This window comes from Gossypium raimondii, chromosome 5 (assembly GCF_025698545.1).
Source record: "Gossypium raimondii isolate GPD5lz chromosome 5, ASM2569854v1, whole genome shotgun sequence".
Taxonomy (NCBI): domain Eukaryota; kingdom Viridiplantae; phylum Streptophyta; class Magnoliopsida; order Malvales; family Malvaceae; genus Gossypium; species Gossypium raimondii.
Window position 1 is genome coordinate 15,872,570 of NC_068569.1, and position 22,982 is coordinate 15,895,551.

A 22,982-nucleotide genomic window follows, 5' to 3' on the forward strand; every position below is an offset into this window, starting at 1 on the left:
AGGAAGAAAAAGAAAGAATTTTTCCTTTTCGCTTCCTTTACTAATTGATCCCAAATCTCCAAGGTATTTAAGTGTTTTCTTTGAAATTTTTATAGTTTTGTGATCTAATAAACTTGATTAAGTTAGCCCAAGTATTTGATTTTTAAATTATTAAGTTAAATGCAAGTTGTCATTAATGGATATTTGAAGAAATTGAGCTTGATTGGATGAGAAGTATGAATTTTGATATTGTTAGGACTAAGTTAGAAGGTAGTGAAAAGTGACGGAATTGAGTAAGAATTTAACTAAGCTTGATAGTTAATTTTGTGACATTGAGTGATGCGAATGCATACTCAGTGGTGTCTCGATCATGGTAGCAATTTGTTTGAACAGCCTACTAGGGGTCTCGGCCAACCCCATCGGCAGCACCATGCTAGGCGTGCGAATGCCTAGCCGAGAGATATATATGTTGTACCCCCTGCAGCTGGTTGTACGAACGATTGGCCTAGGCAGGCACCTGTCGATCAGGAAAAAAAAAGGAGGTTGGGCATAGGGCCAACTGTTCAAACGGCCAACCCTACCCCAGCCACAACACCGGCGGCCTCGCAAGGAGGCGCCAAGTTGACCAGGCCCATTCGAGAAAAAACAGCGACAGTTCGGGGTGCCAAAGGGAAGTTGCACCAACAATGACATCACCGGGCATGGCGACTGTGACTGTGGTGATCCGACAGTCAGCAGATGGTCGAGGACGATGGTTCTTTGGCGGTAATGCAGTAGAAAAATTATACTCTTGGTGGACTCTTCCGGATAACTTGATTTCAAATTAAATTTTCCAAAAATTATACTATTTTAATAAATTTAATTTAATATTTATCTTGATTAGTATTTTATACATTTAATATTAATATGAGATATTAAATTTGATTTAATATTTATCTTAATAGTATTTTATTAATTTAAAATTAATGTGAGTAATTTCAATCTTAGTTGAACTTTCTCTAACCTCTTCCTATACAAAGAGAGCCTAGGTCATTATTTTCACACACTTGAATTCAGAAAAAATTGTAGAGAAGAAAATCTCATAATAAATTATTCCAGAATAGTTTTAGAGATATATTTTGTTATTTACAACTTTACCCTAGAAGTTTAAAGAAACTGTGAAATAGCCTTACTAGTAATTTTGTGAAAAAAATTTATGATTCGAAGTTAGCCCACACTCAGCAGACATGATCTTGAGAATAGCAGAGAATATCACTCGGTCGAAGCGTTCATCCTAGACAAATAAAAAATGTACGGATTTTAATTTAGTGTTTATTACTTTAGATAACACAATCAATTTATTGTCCTGAAAAAAATTAAAACTCTGATTTTCCCTTAAACCTATTTTCCATTGCGTTTTCCAAATCCTATCTTCCAACATAAGATGCTTCAATGTATCAAGAATGTAATTTGGCATTTTAATTAAGGTTTAAAAATGAGATGTGTTGAGTTTTGGGTCATTTAGACCAATAGGAAAGGTACTTGATAGGCTTGTGATGAAGAACACAAAATTAAGGGGAGATTGTCCTTTTGGTCGTGACACTCCCCTATTAGAGTTGCAACATCGAGCTTCTATTCCTGTAGTTGTAACTTTACCCTATTGAGATTTTGACTTTGAATTTCCCTTGTCCTCAATATCGTGACATTCTTCTGCTGAAGTCGCGATGCCAAGTTCCTATTTTCAAAGCCGCAACTTACCTCAGTTGAAGTCGTGACATCATGTTTATGTCCCCAGTGTCGCGATATACCTCCTTCGATGTCGTGACATTACCCCTATATATATATTTTTACATTTTAGTCTCTCATTCGTTACCAAAGTGTAATAAGAGCTTTTTTAAGCTCGGTTATAACATAGATTTGAATAAGTAATGTTAACATTTTGAAACTAAATTGTTAGTATAATGTATTTTAGATATGGAAACAAAATCATAGTTACTTCGGCAACGAATGTGGCATCTCACATTTCAGATCTAGTGATTGGATCGGATATGGGGATGTTACATTAATTTTAATTTTATTTTAAGTAATATCAAAGTGAAATTCAATTTACATTATAATTCTAATTCGAATGTATATTAAATATTTAAAAATAGTATTCTATTTTATAATGTATCAATTTCGATTTAAAGTAAATGAATAATATTTTAGAAAATAGATATATAAAATGATGCATTTTGTTATTTACAAAACAAATTTTATTAGCATTAAACATTATTGATAATATTAGAACTAATAATTTGTATTTTATCTAACGAGCATAATCTTAAAATTTTCCATCATATTCTTTGTAAAATGTTTAGTCAATCAATTATAATTTTTTCAAGATTTTAATAAATGCTTTTCATCCGTACCAAACATTTTTTTATTATCATTTATTCCGTAACTGAAAGAAATTACAACAAGTCTGGGCCTAAATCTCATATAAAATAAAGACCTAAATAAGGCCCGTAACCTCTATGAGTCATAGCCTTGGAGGCCAATGAAAAAAGGAATAAACATTGTTGGTTCAAACATCCATTGCCCTTAATCATACGCTTTTATTTCAAAGGTGCGAGAGGAGACGCTCTCGTGTAATTTCGGTCGTCTACCCATGGCACTTGAGAATGCCAAATGATGATTTATAGGAATGATGTCCAAGATGATGAGAAATTGGAGATATCCTATCTCTCAAATCCCAAATGATAATTCATTTGATCATCAATCATGTTACAAGAAATACGTAAACGAAAGAGAGTTAAAATTAGAAGGATTAGGAGGAGCTTAGTCAGAAGTTCAAAACGCGTGCGCATTGTCGCCAAGTTTCAAACTTCGTTTTTTAGTGTTTAATGTTTTGTCCAACTGTCATACCTCTGCCAAGATCGTACATCAAACACAAAACCCAACCCAACCCAACCCACACCGTCCCGTGGAATGCTTCAAAGTTCTCAGGCTTTCCCCTTAATTTCTTTAAGTTGGTGTCTTCTTTGAGATTTTCCCGAGTCTAATTCCAATAGATCGTCAGCTTCTGAGTTAATGCTATACTGTCAGATTTATGAATCAAATTGCTGTCAGCATTTAAAATCAAAGTTCCGTTAACATTCTTTGTTTATCAATATTTATTACAAATAATGTATCTATTCCGTTGAAACATACACACAAAACAAAACATATAGTACAACGTGCGGTGTTTGGGCTTTTGTCTCTCACCATTAAAACAAGAGCATCGATACAAATATGAACTCATTTGAAAGTTTTAGTGTATGTGTCAATGTTGACCAGCCACCTAATATACAGACGTTTATGAACCCAACGTTTCACTTTAAGGAATTTTTTGTAGCTTTCAGTGTATAAAACCTGAGATCATCACTTGGATTGGGTCAGTTAATTATAAGGGAAATTTGGGTAGAAAGATGTTGTTATTTTCTATATACAACTATATAGCCGGCCATTTCACTTTTATATAATTGTCTTCGGCCTGAAAGCTTCAGCACTTTGAAAGGAAAACAAAAACCAACTTCTGGGAGATGTCTAAACGTTTCAAGCTCAAATTCTCTCGTGTTATACCATCATTCCAATTTTGTCGATCAAAAAAACCTTCCCATTTATCGGAGACTCCAGGTCCGGTGACCCATCGGCTATCTCCGGTGAATCCTAAAGCATTAGATATCTTCTATCCGAACCTCCCTGCACCGCCGCCGTCGACACCGGACTACTCTTTTTTCAAATGCCATTTGTCACCAAAGATAGCGACAGTTGGCTGCGGTTGCCGAGCAAGATCATCACACACTCCATACTTACCCTCAGTGGACGTTAGTTTTGAGTCACCTGATTACTCGTCGAAGAAAGTAACAACTCGGTTGCATGCAGTGGTAAATGCCCACAATCACAAGCTTCAAAGGAAAACCTGTAAAGCATCGGTTAGCGATGAGAGCAAAAACGAGGTCGATAAGAAGGATAAGAAGATGGAGAAAGAGAGAGCAACAGCAAGTGTTTCATCGCGTGACAGTGGGTGTTTCAGCAGCGAAGGTACCGAAAACGAGGAGACCAAAACGCTAATCTCCGCTTCACTAAGCTTCTCGGACGATTCATTCCTCGAGTTGGATGAATCACTGGCTGGCGAATCCCATAACGAAACCAAAAAGAGCGAGAAAAAGATAAATAATGGGAAGAAAGTGAAGAGACTGAGAAGCTTTGGTTCAAAGAAATACAGAGGACCCTCGAAACCTAACTGTTCAAAGACAAAGACAAAGACAAAGACGGGAGCTCTATCATCGGAGAGCACTGAAACTGATCCAGCGAGACGGATGATGGTACCGCATCGCACGGCTGAAGAGAAGGTAAGGGAAAGCGTTGCGGTGGTACAGAAATCGGAGGATCCTTATGAGGACTTCAAGAGGTCAATGCTGGAAATGATATTGGAGAAACAGATGTTTGAGGCCAATGATTTGGAGCAGCTGTTGCAGTGCTTTCTTTCTCTAAATTCAAGGCAATATCATGGAATCATCGTGGAGGCTTTTACCGAGATTTGGGAGACCTTGTTCGGCGGTCACCCCAAGAATCTCCTCTGAGTTACAAATGGAACTTCAAAACTTATTAATGGTAACTGGTAAGCACTTGATTTTCCTGTAATGAAATAGGCATCATGCAAAAGTATATTATATTCTTTCTTTTTCAGTTTTCAAGGGGGGGGGGGGTTGCAAGCAATCAATTACTATAAATATATGATGTAATTCTTTTATTCATAAATTTTTCAGAAAATTGAAATAAAAGAAAAGATTTTTCTTTTCTAATTAGATGTGTATTTTTCATGAAGGTGTTTCGTGCCTTTGCGAAATTATTGTCATCAATCAATGTTGAGTAATTGTGATTATTGAAAAAAAAAATTGCCCTGAGGATCAAGAAACAACAAATCAATCACCCTCACCACTATCGAAAGTGAAATGCTTTTAAGGGTGAGTTTGTATAGGCGGTGCGTTTACCTGTGGTTAGTGTAAAAATAGCGGTGGCGGTGAAATTAGATACTGTAGCGATAGTGTAGCGTGAGACAAAAAGTAAGCTAAACGCATCGTACCGCACTCAGTCGCCTATCCAAACCCACCCTAAGTTATAAAGCCTAGACAGATCAAGCGTAAAATAATCATTTTTATAGTATAGAATTGGTATTGTTTATAAAAACTATACTAAGTAATTAGTACCGTTCAAAAAATCAATTTTGAGATTTTATTATTTTAAAAATTAATCCTTGAATTTAATCGTTATTTTTATATTAGAATTTAAAAAATTTTCAATTTAATCTTTAAATTTAACAATTATTTTTACATTGGGATTAATTTTTTGTCCAAATTAGTTCATAATAATTTTTAAAACTTTAAAGTTCAAGCCCTAATGTAAAAATATTTGTCAAATTCAAGCACCAATTAAAATCCATTATCAAGTTCAGGAATTAGTTTAAACAAAAATAATTCAAATTTTAATATAAAAGTTATTATCAAATTCTAACTTTAAATAATAATTTAAACTTTGTTTTAATTACAAGTTTGCTCCACACCTCATCCATTTCCACTGTTGGAAGGCTATTGTTGACACCAACAATATAAATTTAAAAGCTTAAACACAATTATTGCAAAAATAAAACTTATCTTAACGTATATTAAAAAAAAAAAGCAATCGCAATCTATTTTTTAATGAAAATTGAAAAAAAAAATCTTTACCATATAAATGAATTAATATTACTTTTTTATATCAGATTTTTAGTAATGGGCTTTGGCCCATTAGTTTGTTCTCCAGACAAAAGATTCTGCAACGAAAAGGCCGAGGATCAATTAAAGATTCGAGCCGTCTAGCCGGAAATTGTGCGCCAAAGAAACTCTAAATCCAAAAATATTTACAAAATACACGAAAAAAAACCCAAACCCTCGACAGTTCCACCAACCTCTCCCTCTTGTCTCGGTTCATTGTCTCTTCCCAAAGAAAAATGAAGGCGTCATTGAAAGGCAGATACACCAATGACAAGAGCACCGCCGTCGTTTCCCTTTCCGCCAACGCTGGCGACATCAAGCTACGCGCTTCCATGACTGACGCGACATTCATCAAGGGTCCCAGCCTGAACGGTTTGACTCTTGCCGTTGAAAAACCTGGCTTCTTTATCATCGACTACGATGTCCCCAAAAAGGCACGCTTAACTTGAAAGACCCAAAAATTTCCCCTTTAACTACGCCTTTAATTAATCGTTGACTTGTTGTTTATCTGAATTTTGCGTATTTGGGATAGGATTTTCGGTTTCAGTTCATGAACTCAGTTAGGGTTGCGGAGAAGCCGTTGAAGCTTACTTACATTCACGGCAGAGGGGACAACCGGACCGTGTTGGACGGGACACTCACCTTAGACTCTGCCAACAAGGTGTCGGCTAATTACATGTTTGGTACGAGGAACTGTAAGGTCAAGTACAGTTACTCGCACGGAGGGGCTACGACTTTTGAGCCATGCTATGATTTCGGGAAGAATGCGTGGGATTTTGCAATTTCGAGGAGAGTGTATGGCGATGTTTTTAAGGCAACGTATCAGACGTGGAGCAGGGATTTGGCTTTGGAGTGGTCGAGGAACTCTAAGTTTAATGGGACTTTTAAGGTAACTGAAACTAATCAGTTTTTTTTCTTTGATGTTTTTTTTAAAAAAAATTGAAATTTGAGTGTTTATGTTGCATAGTATAGTCTTGAAGTCTGCCATTTCTATTCTGAAATTGGATTTGCAATCTGATTTAAGTGATAAATTTAATTAGGGAACTTTAGAAAGAAATTGACTGATGTGGTTTCCAAATATAATTTAATACTGACACAGGTAAATTAAGGTTCATAGAAGATAGCTACAGGTTTTCAATCTCAAATGCAGTGCAAAATACTGCATTTTCCCATTTTGCTTTGAAGTTTATTTTCAACAAAGAATTTGGTATGAATGAACTATTTGTCCAAGAAATTGTGTGCAAGAATGAAAACGAAGTAATATGATGCCTGGGAAGTTCGAATCTGAGAAGACATTTTCTGCAAGATATTTTTCTAAATCACAGTCTTGTGTGGTTATCTGAACAAGTCAGATAAGTAGATAGCTGCTGTTTCCTTGCATCCGCAACCACCAGAAGCTTTGTTGTTTTCTTGATAAAAGACTTCTGGAATCGTTTAGAAGAGCTTGAAGCAAGCATGACCCTGGATTTGTTGAATCGTTTTTCTTGAATGTACATGTTATTTGTATTTGCTTAAGGCGAGGATTTTATTGAATGGCACAGGTGTTTATATAATGAAATAAAACGCCACCGTTTCTCATTACTTCTAACTAATTAAATGATATAAAGGAGGTTTCTGAAGCAATATGTTGGTGTTTTATTGGGGGGGTTACTCATACTGATGCAACCTTTGTACTGAATCAAGTGCAGGGTTACTTTTCTTCCTAGGGAGATTATAGATGCTCACACTGTGGTAAGGAGTGGATTTATCGAAGAGGAACCATCTTGTATGGATATATTTGAGGAGGCTTTCCTTTGATGGGATACAAAATTCCAACTAAGGTTGCTTTCTTCGATTGGGATGCATAGAAGCAAACTTTTACTATTGGTAATGACCCAACAAGGCAAAGTTCTGTGTAACATCGGATAAGACAGCTTTGGAACCAATTTGTAGGCTTCTTACCGGCCTTGTCATATAGCCTTGGCCATGCAATGTTAGTAAAACAGATCCGATCCCTACATTTGGTTGTTAAGAGAAGGAAACAGAGGAGCGATTGAGAGGACGAATAGCCCATGTTGAAAGCTTTTAGACAATTGAGTTTTTGGGTAACATGGCATGTTGAGTTATGATGTGTTGGTTAGAAATTAAGTTTTGAAGACTTAAATACTATTTGTTGACATCTTGACTTGTTGCTTAGTGATCTAACTATTTTTTTTGTCTTTCCCAGATTTCAGCATCCGTCAATCTGGCCGAAGAAACTAAGATCCCGAAGCTTATTGCGGAGAGTTCTTGGGATTTGGAAATGTGATGTTGTTGGTCATCAATATTATCAATTTGCTTTGTTTGAATCATACACATTTGAACTAACAGCTCATTGTGAGCTCAAAAACATAATTGTGTTGCTTGCAACAAAACTTGTACCAGTCATTTGATCAAATTGAATATCACAAATCACCATTCTTGCAAGGCCTTGATATTTTTGTGACTTTGTTTTCATCTTCTATGATGAGATTATGCAGGTCATATCATATAAATCCGACCCAGTGATACACAAAGATACATGTTTTTTTTTTTCATTTTATGTTTTCAAGAGAAAGGGAAGCCTTATGGTTTTCTTGATAATTATGTTTGTTAACCCTTCTAAACATATAAAATATATTACCTGATGTTATCTTCCCTGCTATTGCAAAAAGTGGGTTGCCAATACTTTTGCTGCCTTTTTCATTTTCTGACATTAAGCTGCAGTTCCAAAGGAAAATCAAACAACAAGATTGCATCATCCAAGCTTAGCAACTCGGGAATCTAATTGCGTACTAAATTCAAAATTTAATATATGCAATTTAAATCAATTGGTTCATATAATTATTTGAAGAAGTTATTAGTCTGTAACTAAATTCAACAGGATATTACGGCAGTTGGTCTTGGATGGATGGTTTCCCGGCAAAAAGGAACAGTAGCCAAACGCTGCGTTTTACAAGGGCCCAAACCCAATCCCAGCAAATGCAGGGCATGAATGTAATACATTTCAAGGCGGCTCGATTAAGATGGGGGCAAAGTCAAATGTAGTACTAAGAATTTTCTCTCAAAAATGAACGTGTCGTGCTGCAATTGGGTCTCAATAAAACTACAAATAAGCTAACCTGACTGAATTATTTTCTTCAGATTAGATTATGTTTTTACTTTTTACCCTTTATATTATTATTTTCATGGAAAATCCGCATTTCTTGCCCTAACTCGTACTACAGCGTACAAAACCCAAGTCAAAAACGTTACAACAGTTGTTCCTTTGCTCACCATCTCGCCAATCTTCTCACATCAGATTCATCGAATCTAACATAGATTCCACCCGAAATTCTCCGAAACAGAGATCTGTACTTGAGACAGGCTTTGATTTGTAATGGCAAGACATTGAATCAACGAAGTCTTCAAGCTTTCTCCCTTTCAGAAATGGCAAATCCCATCAAAGGCAAGTCTTATCTCTTCCTTTTTCTTTTCATCTTCACTTCTCCACCTTTTCCCGTAGTTTTCGCTGGCTCTAACTCCGTCCCAATCGAAAACGAGCACCGACATGATCGGATTCCTCACCATGAACCTGACCCTAATAGTCCACATGATTTTATCCCTCAAGAAGTTTTGTTACATAAACTCGAAGAACTAGTTAGAAATCTTAGTGAAATAGTTTCTAGATTAGAGTCGAAAATATCGGAGTCTCCAGATTTTGGAAAGAAAGATCAAATTAGTGAACAAAAATATGGTGTTGCAGATGGGGAAAAAGGCAGGGCTGTTTCGGTTACTAAATACAGTCCCTTTTGGTCGGAGAGGTTTCAGTTCATGTCAGCTGTGAAATTAGATTCTGATGCAACATGTATAAATGTTTTGCCATTTCGTGATTACGAGGGACTTAGCAAGTATGTTGCTGTCGGAGATGAAAAAGGAAGGGTTTATGTGTTTTTAAGGAATGGGGATGTTGTGGTTGAGTTTTACACCAAGAACGAGTCGCCAATTACGGCAATGGTTTCATACATGTCTGTTTATAAGAATGAGAGTGTTGTCATTACCGGACATCAAAACGGCGTCATCTTGGTACATAGGATTTATGAAGGGTTGAATGGAGAAGAGTCGGGTTCGCCTGTAATGGAGACTGTTGGTAAATTTGTGGCTGCGGAAAGCGGGGAAGATGGGTTCCCGATAACTGCATTGGAAGTTCATCATGTTGGGAGGATGAGGTATATTTTGTCAGCAGATCTTAGTGGAAAGATCAGGGTTTTTAAAGAAAATGGATCACTTTATGGATCTGTGATGCCAACAAGTAGGCCGCTTGCATTCTTGAAGCAAAGGCTTTTATTCTTGACGGAGACGGGTGCTGGTTCATTGGATTTGCGGAGTATGAAGATTAAGGAATCTGAATGCGAAGGGTTGAATCATTCTCTTGCACGAAATTACGTCTTTGATGCAACGGAACGATCTAAAGCATATGGTTTCACATCGGACGGTGATTTGATTCATGTTTTGCTGTTGGGTGATAGTATGAACTTCAAGTGCAGGGTTAGGTCCAAGAAAAAGTTGGAAATGAATGAGCCTCTTGCTTTTCTAGCTATTAAGGGATATTTGCTTATCGTTGATCTGGAAAAGATTTTTGTGTATAATGTTTCTACGCTGCATTATGTTAGGGCTGGTGCGCCAAGGTTTCTTTTCTCTGCCGGCTTGGATGAGATCAGGTCTTCGTTTTTAACTCACCAAGTGGTGGATACAAATAAAGAGAGAAGACACGTGACACCCTTAATAGCGAGTGACCGTGAAAAGCTCATTGTTCTTGGCCTTGGAGGTGATTATATTGGAATGTATCGCTCTAACCTTCCAGTTTTGAAAGGGGAATCTAATACGATGCTGTGGACCAGTCCCGTGCTATTCTTCATACTTTTCCTATTTGGAGCTTGGCAATTCTTTGCAAAGAAGAAAGAGGCACTTACATCATGGGGACCAGATGATCCTTTTAGCTCTACATCAGCTACAAATTCTGCTCCACTAGGATCCAACACTGGAGACAGGTCTTTTATAGATTCTTCTTCAAGAGGGGCTGATATGGCGGACTTGAGAAGCACCGGTCTTCGAAGTAGAAGGTATGGATCCCCTTCTCGGTATCAAGGCGGAGCAACTGGTTCTTTCAGGCCTAGTTCTACGGATCCAAGCTCTAGACCTGCTTCCATCGATCCTAATTATAGAGCAGATCCAAGCTCCAGATCTGCTTCCATTGATCCCAGACCTGCTTCCATTGATCCCAACTATAGAGCGGATCCGGGCTCTAGAGCTGCTCCCATTGATCCCAATTATAGAGTGGATCCGAGCTCTAGAGTCGCTTCCATTGACCCCAATTATAGAGCGGATCCAAGCGCTAGAACTGCTCCGATTGATCCCAATTATAGAGCTGCTCCAGAGCTGAAGTATAGGGGTCCAACCCTGGAATCTGCTGGGTTTTCTAAACGAAGAGAAAGTTTATTTGTGAACAGCCAGGTTGTGGATGACAACAGTTAACTGTTAAAAACCAGTTTCCATTAACTTACATTTCAAGGTGGGTTGCTTTTAAGTTGTCCTTTGGCCTTCCATAAGATATTATGAAAGCCATTTGAGCTTGCCATGTTGTATTTTTAATTTTTAGCAACATAAACAAAGAATAATTACAGAAGTTTTTAGCATTAGTTCTGGTTTGAAAAATCTCTGTTCTTATAGCTAATGGTGTGCTGCCCTTGTTTTTCATTTTTCTTCAAATATTTACGTTTTACATATATCCAAACATATGTTTGACAATATGACTTTTAAATGGGGAAAAATATATTTTTTAAAACATACGACCGATAATTATTTCCAGCAATTTATAATCATATTTGAACTAATCGTATTTGAACTGTGGATGCTAAATTGTATCATTACACTAAATTTTTAAATAAGAATCTTCTAATAAACTTATTTCTCGTCATAATTTTCCATTTATTACTGAAATGTCAAATGAGCAAGTCAAAACTTGCTAACTTAATTGGTGAAGTAAAACTTGGAGAATTTGTCAAAAGTATAGTCATTAAAAATTAAGCAAGCATAAATTTTAATTTACCAACATTTTCTTAAATTTCAAATAAAGTTTTAAATCTTTTACTTGATTATGACTAATTAATCAAAGTAAAGTTTAAAAAGTTTTCAAAGATACTATCATTTCCACCAATAATAATAAAAAATAAAAAGAATAACCCATTTTTTATGGATAGACATAATAAAAAATATAATGATATAGAGCGCCGCAAGTTCCCTTTTTTGCTTATTTTTTTCCCGGTTTGCAAGTGCAACTACGCCGGCTACAACGACTCCTCTGTTTCGCCAACTACTCACTCTGAGGAGTCCCCATATATATATTTTCATACTTTTCCTTTTCCCTTTTTATTTCTAATTTTCAAATTCCCTCTCTGCTATTATTTTAAGTTTATTGTATTTCGAATTATTTCTTTTTAGTTACAAGCTGCTCCGGCAACTTGAAAGAAGCTCGCGTGCAAGGGTTTTAGTTTTGGATGGTTGTTATTGATGGCTGATGCGAGAAGAAACGACCACGTTTTCTCGTCGGAAGTCGGGATACCTTCCGGACTGAATCGGATCAAGACCCCACGAGTTCTTTTGAAGGAACAACCGAGTTCGAAACCGGGCGAGTTGAACGAGTCAAGGACTTCGAAGAACAAACAGAAGTCAGTCGCCCATGGACATGGCCAAAAATCAGGTTTGTCTAGAGAAAGTTCTAATTTCTTTTTATTATGATTATTATTATTACTATTGCTTCCTCAAATTTAGCTCGGACGTCCATGTTAAGGCTCTGTTTGCTTCCTGAGAAAGCACGTTTGTGTTATGGATCGCTTTCACTGTTTGTTTTCTGAGAAAACGTGGAGGACAAAAATTAAACTCAACTTCTTCAATGTTAACAAAATTTACTGATGTATATCAAACGTGTTCAAATCATTCTACAGCTTAAGGATGATTTTCTTTTGGGTGCCATTATAAACTTAGCCAATCGAACTCCGGACCTTGAGGTACCCACTCAGAGCTTTAACCACGTTGTTGACAGAGCTTAAGGATGATTAAGCATAAAAGAGTATGATTCTCATTTTTTATACCTTTTGAATCAATACGTATTGCCCCGTCATAGTCAGAATGTACTCGACATGCTCATGCTGAAAAGTTACCATTTGATCAAAAAGAAGATTGTCAATTAGACAACGAATGCCCAGACGAAACTGTGAACGCAGGTTAAAGTGATTATAATATTGTTGTTTTCTAGGACTGTGTCATTTAAATTATGCCACATGAAAATAGTTATCCATTGATTTCATCATTTTTGCCCCTTTTCTTATGCAAAGGAACTCTTTTTCATCTATTAAAGGGTGAGTCTGCTTCAGGTTCTTGCAACTTTAATAGTTCACCATGCCATTTGTTCTTAGGCTTAATTTTCTGGTTACTAATGGAGAATACTTCTGCTAAAGCTGCTATCTTAGGATAGGGTCTGGGTGATTTATCCAAGTTTGTTTCCTTTTTCCTTATTTTGCTTTACATTCTTGCTTCATTTTTCCCGGATTCATTTTTTCTTATCTTATCCTTTTCTTGGGTCTCTGATTACCTTTCCTTATTTTCTAATGAAGAATTGATTGTTGAGAAGAAAAATTAATGTGCATTTGTTACGTTTTTTTGTTTCGAATCTGTATTGGAACAAAAAGGAAAGAAGATGGCACGGTGGCTTTTGTCTTATATTTCAAGGAATTCCACTCAAGCCTTCAATAATGTTACAAATATTGAGGTGAAATTAAATGTACTTACTTTTCTCAAACATTGGCTTACATATTAGTTCCATGATATACTTGGCTTGCATTGAAACCATGATTGACAGGATGGTGTCTCAGAAGTTAAGACACGTGACAAAGAACCTGTGAGAACTAAACTTGGCTACATGGAAAATAAGAATGGAAAGCAATCTTCAGCTGAGAATGCATGCTATAGAATAGTGTCAAAAGGTCTAAAGAGTTTTTCGCATGAATTAGGACCTAAAGGTGGTATTCCATCTGCGTATCCTCGAGCCCACAGTTACAATGATTTAAAGGTACTGTGCTGATATTATTCAAGAAAGAACTTGGTTCATAACATGCTTTTTCAATTCCTTCTCAAGATAAAATAAAAACAAAAGGATTTTGAAATTTATTTTCAAAATTATTAGTCCAGATATTACATGAAGCATTCATGGTATTATATAGTACAATGTAGTTTTCTCTTTCCTTTAGAGGCTTCATCTATATTGCATGTTGAAGTAACAGTTTTATTCTCATTTATGTTCTTCTAATGTCATTAATCAGATTTTGGCTAGTTTACCAGTTTGCTGCAGAAAAATCTGATCACTTTATGTGGATCGTTATTACTGTAACTCTGCATGAAAAATAGTAGTAACATTATGAAACCTTAATGGAGAAGCTGGTGCTTATGTTTCTGATACTTGTTTCTTTTCTTTTCCTTTGCCTTTTTCTTTCTATGAATTGATCATCAGGAACTATTTGGTTCATTACATTCAAGATTTGATGCTGCTAAAGAGGTGGTAGACACGGAGCTGGCTACTTTTGCTGGGGATGTGATGGATGTTCTTCAGACCATAGACTCCTCATCTCCGGAGGGTCGCAAAATGGCAGAAGATCTTCTGCTTCTTGCGCAGCAATGTGTTGAAATGACCTGTACTGAATTTCGTCTTAAGTGTGAAACAATAGTTCAAGATTTGACAGAAAAAAGACAACAATGTCAAACAGTATTGGTGAAGTGGCTGTGCACGCGTATGCTCTTTATTTTGACACGCTGTACAAGGCTTTTGCAGTTTCAGAAAGAGAAAGAACCAATTGATGAGAATTCTCTTAACAAATTTAAGAAATGTTTAGAAAGCATTCCTGCTGTTGAAATGAGCTGGTCTCTCACTTCCGAAGTTGCTGATTCTCATTCAGCTAATGCTGTGCATCAGAAGGCAGGTGGTGAACACAATTTGCAGGGACAGAATAAGGTGCCTCTTTTCCCTGAGCCAGGTGGACAGAATGGTATAACTTCTGGAAAAGGTTCCACTAATTCTGAGAAAATTTCAGCTGCACAGGGATCTCAGTCTGATTTTACTTCACAGGAGCAACAATTTTGTCACCCTGGTGGTCATTTTGTAGGGGATTCAGTGACAAATTTCTGTTATAGTTCACTTCATGAGCACAACCATAATTTTCATGGTTCACTTAGTGAGCCTGAACAAACACTAGATGGATCTTACTCAGTGATCTGTAGAATATGTGAGGAAGCTGTACCTATTTCTCATTTAGAATCTCATTCTTATATATGTGCATATGCAGATAAATGTGCACTGAATTGTATAGATGTAGACGAATGCCTAGTAAAGCTGGCAGAAATATTGGAACTGATTATAGAGTCACGGAATTTGAATTCCATTGGGAGCCCCGAGAATTCAAGAATGCAAAATTTGAGCTCTGCAATTACATCTGAAGGTTATTCTCCCAAGATAAGTGAGTGGCGAAACAAGGGTGTTGAAGGAATGTTTGAGGACATACATGAGATGGACACTGCCAGTATTGAGGATTCTCATCTAGCCTCTATTGACTTTAAGGGCCATTTGGGCATGAGGCTTGGCAACCATGGAGCGGCATCCTCAACTGGGAGCATGACTTCACTATCCTCTACGAATACTCCAAGAGGAAGTCACTTTGATTCTTTCTGGTTGGAGCGTAACAATCCTTCTGAGCTAGAGGATGTGCAACAGGTTTGTTGATCTTGAGGATCTCTCATTTTGTAATTTGACATTGTCATCCTGTCTTCTTGTTGTGAAGAATATTTATAATGTTTTGCCAAAATGTGAAGATGCTGAATGAATTCGTAAGGAATCTTATAGAACTAATGTGTTTCTCATGCAGATCTGTCAAGTAGAAACCCTTAAGTTGTATATTCACCCAATTCTAGGTCTAATTAAATGGATAACAATAATCTGGCTGTATGTTTTTGACAAATCTATATATGCGCATGCTTGTGCCTGAATATATACTTTCTTTCAATCATTTTTCTGATATTATGTTCGCAATGAGCTTCTGTCATGCATCTAATGTTGTAATGTTAAAGTGCGATGCTCTTTATAGGTTAATCAGCACTTTTATTGTTGTATCTGCAGATGGTTGACCTTGCAGATATAGCTCGTTGTGTAGCAGACACAGACTTGTTGAAAGAAGGGTCTCATGAGTTCTTGCTTGCATGCATGCAAGACTTGCAGGATGTTTTACAGCATAGTGAGCTTAAAGCTCTTGTAATAGATACTTTTGGAGGCCGAATAGAAACTCTTCTGAGGTAGTGCAATGTTAAAGATATATTTGTGAGACTGAACACATATCTCAACTTGTTCAATCAGTCATTGTGTTTCTTAACTAATCATGCAGGGAGAAATGTATACTTGCGTGTGAAGCAACAGATATAAAAAGTCCAACGAGTTGCATTGAACAAAGAGAAAACTCTAGACATCTCTCAGATAATGCATCTCAAAGTAGCACGGTGTCAACTCCTTTACATATGTCCCACAAAGAGAGAACAACAATAGATGATTTTGAGATCATCAAACCAATTAGCAGAGGTGCCTTTGGTAAAGTCTTTCTTGCACGCAAACGGACGACAGGTGACCTATTTGCAATAAAGGTAAAATTCCTTTTTTTGTTATTTTCCACCAACAGAAAATAAAGGACATACAAGAATCTATAATGTCTATTATAATACGCATGTACATGACAAGGAAAATGCCAAAGAATCTATTATGATACATGTTTCTGTTTCTAAAAACTGAACTTTGACAGCATCAACTGGTTGCTTAATTGACTTCTAAGAATAATTTGGAGCTTTGTGCAGCCAACACATCTCTTGAGTTAGTTGATTGGAATTTGAATTCAACATTATGATTTCTTCTGCCAGAACATACTAAAAAGAAGTCTAATTATAAGTTTCAAGGTTTTAATTTTCTTGTAAAGCATTAGATTGATGAACAGTAATCTTCAGCACTTTTGTTTTTGTGATGGTTGGGGGAGTGTCTTGTTTTACTCTGTGACTCAATGCAATTTTTCTGCTTATGCAGGTTCTCAAGAAATTGGATATGATACGTAAAAATGATATTGAGCGTATATTAGCTGAACGGAATATTCTAATAGCAGTTCGGAACCCTTTTGTGGTAAATTCAAATTCTAGCATGCTTTGAGCTCTAAAATTCTCCACTTTAATTTAAATAAAATGCATTAACCACATTTTCCAAGTTTATCTTGTTGCTCTGCTTTAAATTTTCTTATTTACAATGATGCTAGTTGAATAAAAAGATGTGAGTTCATCATTTCAGGTTCGTTTTTTTTATTCATTCACCTGTAGAGATAACCTCTATTTGGTTATGGAATATCTCAATGGTGGTGATCTATACTCATTACTCAGAAAGGTTGGATGCCTTGACGAAGAAGTAGCTCGTACATATATTGCGGAGCTGGTTTGTACCAATCATTGTATATGATGCATACCAATCTAATTCTTGTCTGGACTTCTCTTAGATTACATTCATATTTCAGGTTCTTGCTTTAGAGTATCTCCATTCAGTTGGAATTGTGCATCGTGACTTGAAACCAGACAACATACTAATTGCACATGATGGTCACATTAAGGTCTGGTGTATGAACAGTGGATTTGTTTTTTCAATGTATTAAGTACATTATGTAGCTGATCAAGAAGCATCGAGTTCTAGTTTAACTTGCTCTTTCTGCGTATATTCATTAACTTCATGTTATTGTAATGCTAATGAGCTAATTATTGCTTATGTTACCAGCTTACAGACTTCGGACTATCAAAAATTGGCCTCATAAACAACACAATTGATTTATCTGGACCTGAAACAACTGGAACAACTTCATTAGACGCTTGTAATCTACATAAGCAACAAATGGAGGATAGAAGTCGGCACTCAGCTGTTGGGACACCTGATTACCTGGCCCCTGAAATTCTTCTTGGCACTGAGCATGGTGTGGATTCAAGCTGATGTAAGGTTTATTCCAAGTCTTTAGTAGAATTGACATTTGATATTTCTACATTGAGATTCATGCAGGTTATGCTGCGGACTGGTGGTCAGTGGGTATAATCTTGTTTGAGTTCATAACAGGAATTCCACCTTTCGCTGCTGAATGCCCTGAGGTATATATATTCAAGTATTCTCTTCTTTCGTTCATATCCTCATCTTTAATTCAGTATGTAACTTTGATCAAGGTGTTCAATTCTTATTTCCATTTTGTGGTCAAGCAGAATCCTGCTTCATTGAATCTTTATGTTGATGTGGCTCTTTTAATTCATTGTGCTGCCTCTCAAGTTCCAACGACATGATTCTACTGCCCAAAACAAGAAATTTTATGATCTTTAGCTTAAGTCTTGAAAAGGGAACACATACAACAACCTTTATTTTTGAAGTGAAGTCACGGCTAAGGTTTTGTTTTATAACTGCAAATGGCTGTCTCTATACCATATATGATTGATGTAAACAATATCTTGCCTTTAAGTTTCATAATAAGTGCAACATTTATAGATTCCTTAACTTGAATTTGTGTTTTTGTTGTTCTCGTTGAACTGGATGGTAACTCTGTTTATCAAATTAGTCTCTTGGATACATGTTTAAGTGATGAAACTTTTGCATTAAACTTTAGTTGTCTGGATATTATTTCATCTTGCAATTTTTAGTGACCATAATGTATGATCTCTAGCCGCCATGCATCTTTTAAGCATTTTATGTTTTTTGAATTTGTTTGAAAAGTGGCATGGATTCCTCTTTCATCTCTTGAACTCACTCCTTACAGGATTCCTTCTTATTAGCATAATGCTTTGTAGAAGTATGTTGGCAACTAGGAACTGCTCTGTTTCATGCCTCATTCTTGTCATTGCTTTGCAGATAATTTTTGACAACATTCTGAACAGAAAGATTCCATGGCCATCTGTGCCTAGTGAGATGTCCTATGAGGCTCAAGATCTAATTAACAGGTTGTTGTTTTTTTTTTGAATCTTTAAGATATGATGATAGCTTGTATTCTATTGCCTTCTCTTGTTGAGGGAAAATTTCATTCAGAACAACTTATTCAGTTCTGGTACATTTTCTTACAGGTTGCTTACACATGATCCCAAACAGCGGTTAGGAGCAAATGGAGCAACTGAGGTTTTTCATCACTTTCTAACTTTTTTATTTCATGGAAAAGCTAAATATACCGTCCATTCACTAGTAAAACTTGAAAAAAAGGTTATATTATGCTACCGTGATTACTGTGACTTTTTTAATTAAGGAGGACCATCTTACAGGTAAAAGCACATGCTTTTTTCAATGGAGTTAACTGGGATAGTCTTGCATTGCAAAAGGTATGAATCCACATATGCCATTCTTTCTTGCTTCTAGCAGAATGTCTGCCAGTTATGTTCTCTGGGATAGTCTTTCAATACCTATTTGAAGATGGCTTGGTGTTACTCATTACAATCATTTAAGGTTTTTATTGTCTTTTTCTATTGGGCTTATAACCATTACCCATTTGTATTGCCGTGTACGCTTAAGCACTTCTAGTATTGATACAGTAATTTTGGTAATTTCTTCTCAAGTTGTGAAAGTTTTAACATTTTATAGATGTTTTCTTACTTTTTGATGCATGTATATATCCTGTATATAACAGCAAGAATGTTCAATTTTTGGGAGAAGAAAAGGGGCATGGTTAGGAGAATAGTTGAAACTGTTGATTTGTCTTTGATGGAGATCCAATATTAGCATGTTAACATTAACTTGTTGTAGGCTGCCTTTGTACCACACACTGATAGTGCAGATGACACCAGCTATTTTTTGTCACGTTTTAGTCAAATTTCCGGCGGAATCCCTGAGAATGAATGTAGCAGTTCTGATAATGAGACTTATGACTCAGGATCAAATACTGGACCGGAGGTAATCTTCTAACTCATTGACCATACTATCCGCTAGTGAATCTGATCAAAAAGTGATACTTTTTACTTAACCTAGAGGGACGGACATGTCGGAAGTCATGCACAGATTCAGTCTTAATCCAGAATTTTCATTTTGAATGATGCCACTGAGGATCTTAATTTATATCCATAGCCAAACCCAATTAGCGGTTAAAGCTTTGTGGTTTTATTATGCTTGGTTTTAAGTAGTATATATTCTATCAAGAAAATGGCTGCAATACCAACAAATGTTGGTGCAATGGCAAGGCATATTGCACTCCTAATGAGAGAACATAGGTTCAAACCTTTGAGATAACATTGTTGAGAAGAACAGCCATAAATCTCAAATATGAAGCATAAAAAGGGACATGAAATATACAAAAAAAAAAAAAAAAAGAACATGGATGCAATATTCATCCTTTACGATAGGAGATTTTGTAGAGGAAAAAATGTTTTCAATTTCGATGAAATCTGTTTTCTGTTGCTACATGCATGCGGCAGCTCTATCATGATTATCTCGTTTCTTCTTTATTCAGATGGATGAATGCGGTGACTTAGCAGAGTTTGATTCCTGTCCTCTTAATCTCTCATTAATAAATTTTTCCTTTAAGGTATGGCACTTAATCATGTTGAGACATACAGAGGTATTTTTACTCATACACTTGTAGCGATCAAATTTTCAAATATACTATTTGTTTTGCAGAACTTGTCACAATTGGCATCAATAAATCATGATGTACTCGTACAATCTGGGAAGGATTCAGCCAAGTCCTCTCCATCCAGAGGTTTGGGGATATAGCTTCAAATTCATTGTTGAATCTAGTACCAAAGGTATCTTTTCATAAATCCTTGTCTTTGGATCATTTATTTTAGTCAAAATGATCGATGAAAGGAAAGAGAAAATGGTTCAAGCGACCCTAAATAATTAGAGAGTTTCATACCTACTTTTCGGTTGCGTTTGTAATTTCTCAAGTTATGATTTCAATAGAATCTGATTGATGGGAAAATTACTTCACAACTTTTAGTATAAATAGAAAGATATTGATTAAAGTCCCATAAAAGTTACATTATCATGTTTGGTTCATTAAGCACTTTCCTAATAATGTAATTATAATTTATGAATTTACCCTTATTAAATAAAATATCATTTTCATGTATTTAATTTTAAATAAAATTTATTCTTAATAAATATTTGGATTAACTGTTTAATAATAAATTTTAATTAATATCTTAATTTTTTAATTGATAATGTTAATTGAAAGCAAAATTATTTCAAATTTGTCTTATATATATTTTTTGAGTATATTAATGCGCATATAAAATCATGTATATATAAAACTTGTTTTAGAATAACTTGAAAATATTATTATAAACACTAAATAGGTGCTTAATATAAAGTGAAAGGAGAAAAAAAAAAAGAAGCTAAGATGAACGAGACGCTGGCGGTGGTGGACTTTACGTTTGGTGTAAGCTCTAATGTTTCGAATTCCGGTGTTGGTTGGGCTACGGCTGAACTTACCAGTAGACACAGAAGACGCAACTGTGGATGGGAATGGGAGGAAGATTGAGGAGACTAATACGCCAAGGTTATCCTACAAAAGATTTGGTAGCTTTATAATGTATAGCTTAATGTTGTGCAAATAATCAAATCAGTAGCTTTATATCATTTGAAATCACTAACCTGTTTACCATACCTGAAAACTTGAATTGAATCATATTGGTATATTTATAAATGGCTAAAGCTTTCTCCAATGCTCAAGGTATTACTAATTTTGACCACAGTTGGGCTTGGCCTGCATGGGCCTTCCCTTTAAGGTCCAGATGAATTTGCCACCAAGTTAAATATTTCCTTTTCTCTTTCAATTATATTTAACGTAAATACTAAATATATGTTCATTTGAGATGGCAAAATTGAGAAAATATTATTTTGTAAAAATAAGGATTTTTTTAGTAAACTCACAACTCAATTGAAGTCCGAGGTGAGAACTTTAAATATTAATATAGATAGCGTAAAAGACCTTTTAAGTGGTTCCTCTCAATTTCGAGAGTGAGTAACTAATTAGAGACAATTAATTATGAGATTAATATTTTCCATCAATTGTGCATGATATTAATTAGTATAATAATAATTTTAGCCCTCAAAAGTTCATCCTATCATTTGGCCCTAATTTAACCAAATTATCCTGCAACATCTATGTAAATGTTGATGGTAAATTGTTAAATTTATTAGAATTAAGGTCAAATTGACAAAATATGTAAACATCAAAGGTTAAAATTGTTACTATACCAATCGAATTATGTACAATTGATGAAAGACATTAAAGGCGTGATTAATTACCTTAGTTGCTCACTTTTAAAATTGACAGCGGTCATTTTACTCAATTTTAAAAATAAAAGAAATTGGAGAAATATTTTAAGCTATAGATAGATATGATTAATCCGTTAATATGATTCATAAATAAATTCATGTATTAATCATGTTGGAAAGTACAAAGAAAGGGTGGGAAAGTGGAACCTTGGGGCGTTACTTATTGCATTGAAATAAATTAAAATTTCTTCTTCCCGGTGGGAATATTCAATTAATTAAATCACAGTCACAAATGCTACAACATTACGTAAAGAGGAAAGTACTCATGCTTTTAAACTGACATGGATCTCACAATAATATTCAATTTTGGTGGTCGCCAAATTTACATATACAAAAAGGTATAAAAAAATAAAAAATAATAATTTGAATCGGAATCCAAAAATTAAAGGGAGGTCTTGGATGCACGTTGCCCTACTTGTTGTGAATTCCAACTGTAAGAATTTTGGGCAAAGAAAGATTCACATCTTTTCCTTGCACCTAACACAAATGAAACAACCTTTGGAGGTTAGTAAAAGCCAGTCTTCCAGTCCTTCCAAAGCGTGTCATTTTCACACCGGCCCTTGCCTACTTTGCATTATCATTTTAATTGAAAAGGTTAAATTCAGTATAACCCTGCCGCTGCTATTGGTATAGAGTGGTGGCAAACAGGTAAGCAATAGGATGAGGGCCAAAACCCACTAATGCTTGAAGCTAAGCTAGTCTCTGAATCCGACCCCCACCTTTTCTCTTCACAATATCATACTTGGCTTTTATGTATAAAGTTGAAAAAAGTGTGAGATGAATGGGGCTATCTGTCTGGGTTCAAGGTGGACCTTTTGTTACTTATTGCCATTGGAATCAGAAAAACAAATAAAAAT

General features: G+C 35.7%; 4 protein-coding genes across 8 annotated transcripts; all 4 read left to right on the forward strand.

The window, feature by feature from the left end:
- The first annotated feature begins 3,304 nt into the window (after positions 1-3,304).
- On the forward strand, positions 3,305-4,683 carry LOC105765975 (transcription repressor OFP7). Its single transcript, XM_012585262.2, has one exon. The coding sequence runs from the start codon at positions 3,522-3,524 to the stop codon at positions 4,563-4,565; it is 1,044 nt and encodes a 347-aa protein (XP_012440716.1). The 5' UTR covers positions 3,305-3,521; the 3' UTR covers positions 4,566-4,683.
- Positions 4,684-5,875: 1,192 nt separating this feature from the next.
- LOC105769097 (outer envelope pore protein 24A, chloroplastic) lies at positions 5,876-8,180 on the forward strand. The gene is made up of 3 exons (XM_012589515.2): positions 5,876-6,169; positions 6,268-6,624; positions 7,942-8,180. Exons 1-3 carry the CDS (start codon positions 5,972-5,974, stop codon positions 8,020-8,022), a joined length of 636 nt encoding a protein of 211 aa, XP_012444969.1. The 5' UTR covers positions 5,876-5,971; the 3' UTR covers positions 8,023-8,180.
- A 743-nt stretch (positions 8,181-8,923) lies between these two features.
- Positions 8,924-11,426, forward strand: LOC105769095 (uncharacterized membrane protein At1g75140). Its single transcript, XM_012589514.2, has one exon. The coding sequence runs from the start codon at positions 9,162-9,164 to the stop codon at positions 11,244-11,246; it is 2,085 nt and encodes a 694-aa protein (XP_012444968.1). The 5' UTR covers positions 8,924-9,161; the 3' UTR covers positions 11,247-11,426.
- A 561-nt stretch (positions 11,427-11,987) lies between these two features.
- On the forward strand, positions 11,988-21,509 carry LOC105769686 (probable serine/threonine protein kinase IRE4). 5 transcript variants are annotated; one of them, XM_012590476.2, is made up of 18 exons: positions 11,989-12,471; positions 13,460-13,539; positions 13,630-13,839; positions 14,278-15,531; positions 15,934-16,106; positions 16,196-16,448; positions 16,879-16,971; positions 17,134-17,274; positions 17,354-17,446; positions 17,608-17,800; positions 17,884-17,969; positions 18,715-18,803; positions 18,924-18,975; positions 19,116-19,172; positions 19,594-19,740; positions 20,294-20,368; positions 20,461-20,588; positions 21,141-21,509. In XM_012590476.2, exons 1-17 carry the CDS (start codon positions 12,282-12,284, stop codon positions 20,554-20,556), a joined length of 3,282 nt encoding a protein of 1,093 aa, XP_012445930.1. In that variant the 5' UTR covers positions 11,989-12,281; the 3' UTR covers positions 20,557-20,588; positions 21,141-21,509. The 5 variants fall into 5 exon arrangements, 4 of the variants coding, with proteins under 4 accessions (XP_012445930.1, XP_012445929.1, XP_012445928.1 ...); XM_012590475.2 differs by having other exon boundaries at positions 21,156-21,509; XR_001126064.2 differs by lacking the exon at positions 21,141-21,509 and having other exon boundaries at positions 11,988-12,471; positions 19,656-19,740; positions 20,461-20,589.
- Positions 21,510-22,982: the final 1,473 nt, after the last annotated feature.